General features: G+C 45.3%; 1 protein-coding gene across 5 annotated transcripts in view; it reads right to left on the bottom strand.

Annotated features, from left to right (window-relative positions):
* The window catches only part of LOC143342472 (homeobox protein caupolican), a 116218-nt gene that overhangs the window by 68310 nt on the left and 34564 nt on the right, over positions 1-13344 (bottom strand). For 2 of the 5 annotated variants that reach the window (XM_076766392.1, XM_076766397.1), the window contains exon 1: positions 10445-11121. The exons of the other annotated variants lie outside the window; for them this stretch is intronic. In XM_076766392.1, coding sequence (XP_076622507.1) covers positions 10445-10492 — 48 coding nt within the window. In that variant the 5' untranslated portion in view covers positions 10493-11121. Of the gene's footprint in view, positions 1-10444; positions 11122-13344 lie in introns of those variants that run through there. 5 annotated transcript variants of the gene reach the window in all.

Below are 13344 nucleotides of genomic sequence, written 5' to 3'. Positions count from 1 at the left end.
GCAAACTAAATTTTTACGAGGAATTTCGCGACCGTCGTCGAAAATCTCGCGAACGGAACGAACGGGCCCCTCCGCTTTATTTCGTTTCACGCTTTATTTACTACGTCGCGCGATTTTATTCAACCCGTGAAAGACAAACGGGAACCGACTCTCTCGATCCCCTTCCTCGTCGTGCATCATCCCTTCTCGTTCTGCTGCTCTCCCTCGCGCATGCACGCTCCTCCTACGATTCTAACCTCTCCTAAAAGCCCGGCAATAAAGAGGAGCTATGAGAAAATATTTGTTCTACGCGCGTGAAACGTCTAGGTGTCTTCGACTCCGCGATCGATAACGCCACGAGGACTCGAAAAGCGTTTTTGTTAATTATTTTTTTTCGAATTTTAAACTCGACCGTTAAAGTCAGGGGGAGAGAGACGTGGCAACGCTGTCCGCGCGATTCTTATGCACACCAGCTATTTTGTTTATCACTTCCCTGCAATTTTAGTAAATTGTAGTGTTTATCGATAATAAACCTGCCCTTGTATCTCGATAATTTATGCGTTGTAAATAAGCGTTGCACACGAGTTTTACGTTTTGACAGCTATTTGCGATGCACGGCAGAACGCGTAATTTCCCGCCATGTTGGAACCAACCTTCAAACACGACGTTGTACACTCCATCTTGTATGACTCTTAGGTGGATCAAAAATTTTGTTTTGAGATCGTTAATCCAGTACTCCACTGTCTAACTTGAAAAAGTAAACATAGGTTTCGCGATCCAATAAAAATTTTTTCGATCCTGAATACAGTATACAAGGTTCTGCATTCTGACGTTAAGATTACTAAATCGTGGACCTAATACAGTGCGAAGCGAAATTCGACGGACTTTCGTCTGTCCCCGGAATGAAATTCAATCTACGGCGATACTCCATCGTTTTTCTCAGAAACGACATTCCTGGCGGACCGCGGTCCAAGGTTGCCAAAATTGTTCCTAAAAAAAATACCTCTTACGAAAACGTACCAAATTTCGTGCCATCGTTGTATAAGTTTTCGATAAAAGAAATTATTCTTACGGATAAAAATGAGTTACGTGTAAAAGCTCTTATTGTTTTTCCGATTTCGCGAAACCTGGCGGACGTTTACTACTGGGAAATATCAGCGGGCACCGATGCCCGGCACCGAGCCCTGTTAAAGATCGTCGAGGCAACCGGTTTCCGCGATGAACGTGTAAGGTCGACGCAACAGGACGGTCCGGTAGACGACTACGTGCGAGAATCCGTGGCGTAATTGCCGATTCCGTCAATCATCGGGTCCAAATAGTGCTCCGAATCTTAAACACACCGGGTAATAACAAAGTATAACCAAGTAACGACGGTATAATAACGCGAGTTAACCGACCGAACGAACCTCGAAATTCCCCTGCCAGTGCCCTCTCCGTCGTCATGCGATACGCCGCGAGTAGTATGAAACGTAACTCTGCGATATCTGACCGCGCATTATTGTAACCGATCGGCGCGCAGCCCACAAAGTAATAATTTCGCTCCGTAATCGCGTATCCGGGCTGAACTTCTGTGTATCATTAAGTCCGGATGTATCGAGAAACGACGGGGATTTTTATTTAAATCGCGCCGATGCTCGACGAGCAACGGCGAACGCCTAATAAACCGCAATTAAATTCCTCGAGCGATTCGTTACTCCTTCCGTACCTGTGGCCAACTACGGGGATGCTGAAACCAAAGTATCCCGTTCCAGGTACTGTCCAACAAAGATTACAAGTACCGTACATTGTTTAAAATACGGCGATAAAAAATTTATTCCTCGAGTTTCGGTCTGAAATTCGTAAAAATTAAGAGTAGAATACACGTTCCAGTGTTCTACGAAATTTTGAAGATTCGTAATTTGTTTAGACGCACCGTAAAAGTTAGCGAAATTCCGGGTTGTTTACCTGTTTACCTATCGAGTATAGCAAAGTAAAATCCCCTTGCGTAACGAGAACCGTCTGGACGGCGAAGCGGCTCGAATTCGTTCCGAGAAATCACGCTCGTGCAACGAGAGGGGCGCCCATTGGGCCTCGCGCGACCATCGACGCCGATTGGTCCACGCGAATCGTTAAATTTACGAGCGTGTCGGTCCGGTCACGTCGCGGAGGCGACGAGCAAGCGCGTCGCTCGGTTTTCGTATCGACGGTCAAGCATCTGTTTTACCGAGCATTCGTACGTTAACGTAATGGCAATAATGCGCAAATGGCGCAACGGGCGCATCGGTTCATCGTGTAATTACGGCCCTGGACACGGAAGCGCCTCGATATCTCCGTAATATCGGTTTTCAGGATCGTGGCCTACGTTCTCCTCGTGTCTCCCTCGCCGTGCGTGCCTCTTTGCTCCTCGCCTCTCGCTGCTCCTCCTCCAACTATCTTTTTGTTTACCGTTCTCGAACGCTGTTCGTCGACCACCACTCGATACGAACGATCGAATAGGGTTTTCCCCGTTCCTTTCAAAAATTCAGATCATTTTCTATATTTAAATATCGACTCGCGGGAAATACAATTTAGTCGAGAAAAAGGTTCCCAACATCCTGCCGCGATCGAAGATAGATCTTTAAACGTACAGAGAAAAAGGAAACGTAGGACACGGACAAGTACAAACGACGAGTTGACTCGTCTTGGAGCGTTATCGCGTGCATCGCCATTGGTCGAAAATACTCGCACGGGATAACGAACGATGAAAAAGACGTGCACCGCACGCATGCGTAACCATTTTCGTTTAAAGCTCAATTAATGCCCGATCATCGTTCACTCGTTAATAAGCGTAGCAAGAACAGTGGTAGTAATAATTTTATACTAATTATTCGCCAAACGTAAAAGTAATTTGCCGTCGTTACGCGCTCGCGTATGTATAATCGACGAACAGATGTTCCCGCGTTGAGAGTCGACCCGTTCGACGTGTTTCACCGCCACTGACAAATAACGGAAGGATCGCGATCGATGCGTTGTCGGTGAACTTAACGAGCCCCGGCCAATCGTTGCTTCTCATTACGCGTAACGAACAAATTCTCAACCGTGGTCTTCGAACGGTACACCATGAAACGTTCCCCGCTGCTGAGCTCATTCTTATCTAGATACAAATTTCGTGCAACGAACAAAACAACTTCCGATTCGTTGCTTTCCCAACGAAACATTACGATCTGCATAAATCAGTGGTTCTCCGAGGGGGGGGGCAAATACCTATCGGAACGAAATAAATCTTTCGACTGTCATAAACTCAATTCTATATACAGAGAAAAAAAAATTTTTTTGTTTAACGTATGCATATAGTCTAGGATCAAGTTGATCTTAGAACCAAATATTTGCTATCGAGCGAGAGAGGAGGTTGCATTCGTTAATAGCCGCAACAATAACCGCGTCTAACTATCGCGAGGTTTCGTAACAATTATCGTAGTTCCTTCGACGATGAATTAATTAATATCATTACGCGGGTGACTCGTAAGCCGAGTTATGCACGCAGACGCATCGAACGCGTAAACGTACCGCTTACGCGACGTGTTTCACAGGTGCACACCGGCATATCATTAACATCATATTAGCTGGATCTATGTTAACACCTTGCTCGCCCCTATACAACGCTCGACGGATACAAAAGACGCTTCTCCTCGAGTTCTCGTCATCGTCTGCTTCTATCCGCGCTACCGACTCCCTTCCTAGCCACTTTTCTCTCTCCAACTCGCGCCCCATTACTCATTTTCAATGGTCTTTTTATTGCCAACCGTGGAAACGTAAATCACTGGAATATCTGCTGACAATTCTATTATTTTCGCGACTACCCAGTTTTTCATTCCGAACAGAGACCGTCGAAAGAGAAGAATCCTACGCCGGGGTATCTTTCCCCGCGCGCTATCGTTTTTAGCGCTGATAGAAAGTTGAAATATAAAAGTAATTTTATGGTCGTCGTACGTTTTTGCAAACATAAACCGAGGTAAAATAACGACACGGCTATTAACGGTGATTTTAATTAATGTACGACTCCGTAGTGGTATTTATCGTTAGATGCTCATAATCTTTAATTTAATAGATGTTATATAAAAAATGACATATACCTTTGAATATTTTATAGCCATTAAACTATGCTCGAGCATCTCGTTAACGCCGCTAGATGGCGATCCGCTTGAACCTGATTCGCGAGTTTTATATACCTAGAAATTTCATTTTATGCGCTTTATAGCTCGATAACACACGCGTATCAAGAATTATTTGTTAACGTCGAATTTTTGGTATAACATCTATTAAATATTACGAAGCACGTAACGATGGAGACCGCTACGGTAGTACCTCGATTATTGCACGAGAGCCTCGTTCGTTGCAACGACCGACGATGGAGGGAGAAGTAGAACTCGACTACTAGAAAATTCCATGAATTTTTCAAACGAGTAAATCCGTCTTTAATCGTCCAAAATAACGAAACGACGCGTCGAAATAATTATAAAGTGCAAACGGCGTCGTAAAGCCCGCTAGTGCACACAAAATTTGGCATTTTTGTCTCGATCCGGGCAGTTTGATTCGGTCGTTGGACAATTGATATCGTTAGATATCGCTCTCGGACGGTTTCCAGTAAAACTACGAACACAACTTCTGCATTCCCCCGTTCGCTCGTCCATAAAACCGATGCGTATCCCGGCGCGGGAATCTCGTTAACGGTTAACCTTGAAAATGCCGGAAAATTTAATCGAGGCTGCTTAAGCGCGCACGGCTACACGATCTCGCGGGAGTCGTTCGAATTAATCGACAGAGTTTAACGCGATCGTCGAGTTTTTCGCGTCCGACCAGGTGTTCCCGCGTAACGCAACGAATACGCCACGAGCAGTCGGCGAACTTCATAAAAGAGTTTATAACGCGCGCGGTGGTAATTTCAAGCGGAGCTACTCAATTCGAGGCGGTTTTATAGGACGTTTTTTCCCCCAATCGACCGACGATAAGCGTAATTTCGTTCGAGGGGAAAAATTAAGCGCCACCGCGGTTTAACGCGCAATAACGTCCGCGACGAGGGAACGAAAGAAACAGAGACGCGAAGAGAAAACGAACCGAACAAGCGCAATTTACTACTGGAATCCCCCATCCCATGCCCGATGGTAGTAAATATATTAACTACCTAATCAGTAATCGCGGATTTTACGATTCGGCTCCGTGCTCGCTACGACGGACAGTATTATAAATTTACTCAAGTAGGCTATAAACTCCAATTATCGTTACTCGCGTTTCCGTGGAAATGATCCGCGTAAAATATTTATTATCCCGCGCGACGGGACCTGGCGACGCAATCGTAAAGCATTCGGGAACCGTGTAAACGTTATTTAGACGCCGGGCGACACACCGGCTGCGTTTAGACGATTCCAAGACGCAATTAAGGGCATTACTTTGCCCCCCTTTATCTGTAACTCTCGCTAACAACGTTGTATTTCGCATCGAACGTTCGTGTAAAACGCGTTGTAATTCGTCGATCGGGAATACGTTAAGAGAGGAGCGAAGATAACCGACACACATTATCGTTGTCCCCCCCTGCGTACTTGGTATCTACGCCCAAGAGTACCAACTTCACAGCCTCGAATAACCAGGAAGTCCAGTATCGCCGTTTCCACGTGCCTCTTGCACAATATTCTATTACCTAATAATATCACTGATTTTATATACATATATGAATTTACTTATATTTATTTGCTTCTAGAATATTGTGCAAGAGATCCCAGGTGTCCAAACCGAGACTATTTTTACCTAATAATATTTTACGTATAAATTTATTTGTATTAATTTGCTTCTAGAATATTGTGCAAGAGGTCCCAGGTGCTAAATCCGAGCGAAACTATTTTTAAAACTGTTCCACTATCTGATAATATTTTATATATAAATTTACCCAGGTGTTGGAACAATCTCTAACCAAACTATCAAAGAATTAGTTATAGTATATCGTTATGTTTAAAAATGTCCTCCATGAAACCAGAGGCCAAGATGTAATTAACGCACGGAGGCCACGCTGTGTAGAAATTTGTTGTAAATGTTTCTGTTCTCGTCAATATTGCAGAAACAGTACAATTATGCGCATAACTTATATCGACAAACTATTTGGCAACAGTAATAATTAGAAGCTAGTAGAACATTTGCATTCCTTATCTTCCGTGAGCGTAGTTCCAAGTTCCGAACGACTCTATCGTCCGGTAATAAAATTCCACCGTTGGAATGCGTACGATTTATCGTGCACATAATATTATGCTGTATAATAATTATTGTAATCGCGCAGGACGATAGCGTCGCAAACGTTAAAGGCCTTTCATTTCCCATTTCCGAGTCGCGGTGTAACGTTTATAAATCCTATGACGCCTCCGCGACACAGAAACTATAATTCCGATACGATGTTTAACGCTTCGGTCGCAACCAACTATTACAGGATAATTGACATCATCAAGGAAACCTAGTTTTCTTGTAGGACACAGGTATTATTCTCCTAATCTATCGAACGTTTCTATTATCAATGTAACTCGAAATAAAAAAAACATGAAAAATTAATTCGCGTTAGTGGAAAAATGGCCCAAAAATAGTAATCGAGTTTATCCCTTATTCGAGCGTAAACCGAACCTATAAATAAGTAAAAAAAAATTAATGAATAATACTAACACGAGCTCGTTTTCGTTCGCGATCGAGTTACAAGAGAAGTAAATCGTAAGTTGTGTGTTGTTCTACAGCGAACCGCGTCGAAAGGGTTGGGAGAACCGAGTCGAGAGTCCAGGGATCGTCAAACGTCGCGTACTGTTTGACAACGAGACACAAAACGAAAGAGGAGAAGGTCTTTTATCGCGGAGTGGATCGAAACGAGGGAAAGCCGCAGGTTCGAGCGTGCACGCGGCGCGTTAAAGGGAACAATGCGAGTCGCGGCTCTCCCGATGCAAGTTGCACCTTTCTCGCGGCCCATGCGGGCAAACCTAACCCGTATTATTATCATCTAGCCTCGCGGCTGCACCTGCGCGTTCGCTGTTATTTTCTTCCCGCTCCTTCCACCCTTTTTTCGACAACGGGAGAGAGAGAGGATAGCGCGCGCCTGCGTCCCTCGACAAAACCAACCCCTTCTGTCCTCTGCCTCTTCCCGCCACTGGACCGAACCCCCGTAAATCAGAATTTAATTTTCCCTTTCGCCTCGAATACGTTTCACCCTCCAGGGACGGGTTCGCGGCCCACCAAGCGTCCGCGCGATTCAAACAAATCCAATTCGATTCGATGCTCGTTATTTATCGCGTGTTATTATTCCCCATTAACCCTAATCCTGTCGGGGCGCAACTTTCGACGATGCACCAAGTTCGAGTAAATAAGTTTATGTCGGTAATTGGGTATTTTATAACGCAACGGTGCACCAAGTATCATTAAAATGAATTCACCAAGGTACGATTACTCCAATTCGGTACGCAACCCCTTTGGGTTAGGTCACATTAGGATTATTTGGTTTCAAGCAGTTCTTCTAAGTCAGGTTTTATAGCAGCACTTTGGCCCCCGGGAACCTTCTTAAATTCTCCCGTAGGAGGATCTCGGGAACGCCGAACAGTAAATCAAGTTTTTCCCGGGTTTGTTCTACCAATAAAGATTATCCTCTTTGGTTTCTATTTTGCCTTTTAAGATTAGCGCGCGTGCCCAGTTTCGACACTCCATCGACGCTCGTTACGTTAATACGATTATCGATGGATCTTTAGAAAACTCATCGTCGAACAAACGTAGATAAATAAATGTGTAAATTTGATGAATTATGATCTCACGAACACAATATTTACCTCGCGTATTTTTTTACTTTCTCGCTGCTGCATATATTTTTCGATCGACGCGATAAACACGTAAAATAGAATAAATATAAAATAAATCAAATACGTGGCGTTGGAAATTTCGTTCGTGCAAGAAACCTTTAAGAACCGTTAAGCAGGATCGATGAATCTTATCAGCTGTACTATTACGCGCACACAATATCGCCGAGATTTATTCGTCAACGCTAATCGAATTTCGCGATTACTCCGATTCCACGATCTCGCAAATTTCCTGGCCACCATGGAACCTGGAGCATAGACTATACCCGGTGCACGCGCAGGTCGCAGGAATTTTAATCGCCTCATAATTAATTTAACTCGACACAGCGGCGGACGATAAATCTTCTCGATACCTACCGAGCGAATGCATTGCGAGCACGAATATACCTGTACATATATGTACATATATCTTTACAAAAAACACCGCGTATAAATAAAAAAGAAACAGAAAGTATTTAAGGCGATCTTTCGGTGTAAATAGACAAAGTTGCCTCGTGGTGACCGTTCTATCGGCGCCAGCTCCTTGCCGATATCTTCCTAGAATTTACTAATTAGCGAATATCGATCGACGCGACGATTTTTACAGCTCTATCAATCGGTCAGAGTTCCTTCGAGCGCAGGAAGAAAGTTGGATTGAGTAACGATCGATCTCGATCGTAATTGAGACTCATAATTTCTAAAGAGGGATTCGATTTACAGCGTGACGCAACGGAGGATCGATCATCGATCGACAGCGGTGCATTTTCGACCGGTCCCAAAGGTGTCGTGCTCGCGAGCGACGGCCGTCGGTGAACATTTACGCGAAACAGGTGCACCTATCCGGGAGGAACCTATTGGCTGCACATGGGAAAATTTCACTCTCGATCATCGACAGCCACGATCGAAACTTTCTCCGCGTACGCTCGGAACCGTCGATCGTTCGAATCGCGCGAGCGTTAATCGTCGCGGAAACGAGAATCTCGTTCGAGCAAAACCAACGTATGCTAATTTCAAATTGCCCCGTACAGACGAATGGATTTTCAGCGCTATTTTACGTCAGAATTTGAATAAATACAGTTTCATAGCACTCGTAGAACTGCATCTCGCGTCCAATCCTCTCGTTGTTTAGATCGGAGATAGCGTAGCTCGTATTTCCTATTAGCAATTATAATCGTTCTCATAAATTTTCCTTGCTCGACCGTTAAATTCTATCCCATTCGTAAGTACGCATTTTTTATTTCGATCGTTAATTACTAGCGTCACCCTTCCGGAAAAGAGTTGTTGGAAAATTTTACCACGGGTCAAAAGTGACCCTACCGTCGAACATCTCTCATCCTCTATTTAAATTCCATTCGCTGTAAAATATTTCATTCCGCGATTGAAACTGTAATTTTTTATTCTAACGAGTAACGGATAAACGATTGTTTATCTTTTACTCGTCGTTTGAAATTTTTATCTAGATAAAATGCGAGGCTATGTTTAGAAACAGCACCTCGGTGTGCACACTTCATTTTCTCTTATCTTGTCTCTTGTGGTAAATGAATGTTTACCGTATATATATATAATATCTATCGTTTGCTTGTGCAATAAAGACGATAAATAAAGAAAATGAATAAACGTTGCGCGAAAGGTAACCACAGCTGTTTCGACGTCGAAGCAATATTTTCCTGAAAACTTCCATCTCGAACCGTGACCCACGACAACTCCAAAATTAGGTTCCAACGAGGAAGCAGCCTTTAATTGTCAGCTGTCTGCTTTACAATGCGTCAGTTTTCCAGAAAAAAAGAATAGCAAACGATCGTAAACCGTGATTAACGATGTTTCTAAAATTGCTACCCGGTAAGCGACCATCGTTAGTCAAATAATTGAGGTACGACTTTGCAGACAATGGGGCAGAAACCGTTATCCCTACGGCCTCTGTCCCTCTGGGAGGATTTGTCTCTTTCTAGCAAGGATTTTTCATCGAAAATAAACAACGATATTTGTTTTTTGATTTAGATATTGCTTATAGGACGTCGAACAGGTATTGCAAGACTGTCGTAACAATAATTCGAGAGCTTGTTAGCGTAAGTGCATTTTGAAGGCAGATACCTAGCCCCGCTCCATTTCAATTTCTAAAGGATTATGGTTGGGGTCGAGGGCTAAATAGACGTTAGCTAGGGATTTAAAATTACGCAGATCAAAAGGATCTAACCACAGAGCAGAATAAATGAGAACCATGAGAAAACATACAGCGCTCCAATATTTTCCATATCGAGACGCGTGCTCCGACAAACAATTCGATGAACTTTTACGTGCCAGAGACAAGTCAAAAGACGGATTCGTGGGTCGTAAAATTCGTAGACTCCGTTTTACTACTCAGACGATGGGCGTACGCTCCAATTTCTCCGTACAGCGAAACACGCTCCAACTTCGAAGACGTTAATAACGATTTGCGGACTGGCGATCATCGACGTTCACTATTCTCGCGATGTATGCACGTTTCGGGTATCCAATCGAAGCCAACCCATCGGACACAAAGGATTACTTCGAGTAACGGTAATTTTCTCGAGGAAAGCGATCGATCAAACCTGTTATGCTCGAACGTGAAAAGGTGTATTTGAGCGCGTCCCGTCGTCCAAGTGGTAGCAGAGCTAGGTGCCGTCGGTTTGCGGACTCACCTGTGACGCCGACGGATACGAGTACCCGAACTGCGCGTACGCTGACATCTCGGCCGGTTCGACGGGCGTCGACGGTCGGGTTGTCTCTCGAGTTACTCTCGCGGCCGACAACAACGAATTAGGTCACAAGAGCACCTTGCACGCACTGCACTGTCTACACTGAGTCAAGTACTACTCCCGATAGGGACGCGACGAACGTAACAGGATGTCGAGCGGCGGCGAACGATCGGGATGTCTCGCCGGAACGGTGACTGCCATCAGGGTGTCTTGGAGTCCTGAGCGTGGAATCCGGGCGGCGAGCACATGTCGGTGGGGCTGGTCACTTCCGACGGACGATCGAGAGTCTCGGCCGGGGAATCCAGCAGCGCGAGGCACACCGGACCGATGAGTCGCGGAATCCACAGGCACGACGCGACCAGACACGATGCACTACGGTTACTAACACGCGTGGAGCGGAACCCGTCACGTTTGTAAGCGCGCGCGCGACGCGACGCGACGCGTCACACCTCGTCGGGTCGGCGTCACGACGTGAAAAAGAGAGAAAACGGGCAACGACGTCGTCTGTGCGGCGCGACGGCCGATGGGACGGACATTCGGACAGACGACGAAGCGTCACGAGCGATTAGTTATAGAGAGTTCGTTCGTTCGTTCGGTCCGCCCCTGCTCTCACAGGGCACTCCAGTCTGCGACTGACTCGCCACCACTCACACCACTTCATCGGCCTTCCGCTCCGCTCCGTCCCAGTTCCCCCTCTGGCGGAGAAAAACCGAACGCACAACGTGCCCCCACCACGCGGCGTGGGAGGTGGCCTCGACGCGTCGACGAATCGTGGGGCTCCGTGCGACTCCTCGGGCGTGTCACGTGGGACGGGACCGGCCGTACGATTGGTGCATCGTTTCGCGCGCGGGCGTCCTTTCGAATCGAACGTGCCCACCACCGCCGCGACGCCACCCATTCTCCCCACCACTCGGCGAAATTACCGTGAAACGATACAGCTTCGACGCCCGCCGCCCGCCACCCCCAGCCCGCGGGCCGAGCGTCGCCCGCGACAAACGGCCACGGCGGAACAAGGAGAAACGAGTATGTTTACGCGAGTCTACTCTTGTCAACCCGACGGCGAGGGACTCGAATAAATCTGTCGGCCTCTCTCGCGCTCGCCCTCCCCCGCCCTTCGTGGCCACCCGAATCTCTCCTCTTTCTTTATCCAACGGCCGGAGCCACCTTCTTCCGGCTTATATCGCGCCATTGTCCGGCTCGTGAAATCGCCGAGTACCCGCGATGCGTCGTGCCGCCCGTTTCCATGCTTCCCGGCCTCGGAAACTTTGTTACGGCTACGTGACAGGAACGAGCAAACGTCTGGGTTACAAGGACACCCTTCTTGCGCTCGCTGACGGCTCCGGAGGGGTGTTTCGGGGACTCCCGACGAAACGGCCGTGACGAGAAGTTTCGTCACGCCGTCACGCGCTCCTGAATATCCAAGAATTCTACTCGCTACTCGGAGGATCGTATAGTTTATTAGCCGAAAAGTGGTTCGTTGAGTGGAATTTTAACCCTTTACACTCGGCTGTCCCCTCTGAAGGGGCGTCCAGCTAAGAATTTCGATGTACCCTCTAAGGGAACGCAACGATGTTATTATTTTAAAGTGATTATATAAAAAGAATGTAAAACAATGATATGTCTTACTATCTATTTCGTAAGAAAGTGTGCTTGAGTTAGTAGTAGGCGGTCGAAGAAAAGTCTCCGAGTTAAGGAAATAAATATAAACCGGTGGAACCGAAGTACCCTCCTGTTGCCTCGCAGGAATTTAGTTTTCGAACCCAACTATATCGATTTTAATTACGAATGGTTCCTGAGCATGGACTTTGATGAACGTCAGAGAACACATTAATTTTGTGAAATAACGAAGTTTCAGTGTTGTGATCAATGGTATCGAACTGTTTTTCAATTGGCGTAAATTGCATGAACTTGTGGCATCGGTAACCGTGTTACTTCAATTATACATATTAATTTCTCTAGTAATAATCATTTCGAAGAATTTAATTTTGTCATGGTTTACAGAAATACCATCCTTGCGCTCGCTGATGGCAACCGTTTCGTCGAACCGTTAAAAGCTTTGAAAAATATCGCGGAATTTGAATCGTTCCCGGGAAATTGTTTATTAGCGAAAAGTGGCTCGTCGAGCGGTTCGATGATTCAGTGGAATTTTTTAACACGATCGCCGCGGTTTTTTCGCGTACTTTCATATTTGACGGGTCGATTCCACTCCGTGCTAGACTTTCATATCTGGCGACACGGAGGCAAACGAGAACGCAGACATTTTCAATTACGCTCTGTAAATTTCGATAAAAGTAATAGGAAAATTACAGAACCGTCCTCTCAGCGTGCAGCAAAAATTCCTAACGAGCATAAGTGGTATAAATACGATCAACACGATTATAAATTTGAAATAATCGCAATATCAGCATTAACCTTTCGAAATAATCCAATTATTCGGGTTTGTTAAATAATAAACGTTTCTATTTTGACGCGTACATTGACTAAATACAAGTGGACCGGTTTGTGAAATTATTTGGTTTTAAATACTGAATTTCTAGAAACGAAAACAGTGCAAAACAGAACGGTCCAAAGTGGCTTGCTTGTCCGTCAAAGTATCTTACTTAAGTGGAGTATTTAATTGATGAAACTTCTTATTCTTACCACTGTCGTTTCTTCGTACGATTGCTCCAAGGATATTGGCTTTTATTCGCGACAAAATTATTTTTAGAGTAATCTATAATCCAAACTCACTGCGACTCGAACACTGCTTGCATCAAAATGGTGTCTTCCAGATTTGTTTTTTTGGACTTAATTGCACACCTCGGAATAATGCAACCTAATAAATTTTGCGTGGTTTATATTCT

This window comes from Colletes latitarsis, chromosome 6, assembly GCF_051014445.1.
Source record: "Colletes latitarsis isolate SP2378_abdomen chromosome 6, iyColLati1, whole genome shotgun sequence".
NCBI lineage: Eukaryota > Metazoa > Arthropoda > Insecta > Hymenoptera > Colletidae > Colletes > Colletes latitarsis.
Note: the sequence above shows the minus strand (reverse complement) of the source record. Positions and strands in the feature narration are given on the sequence as shown.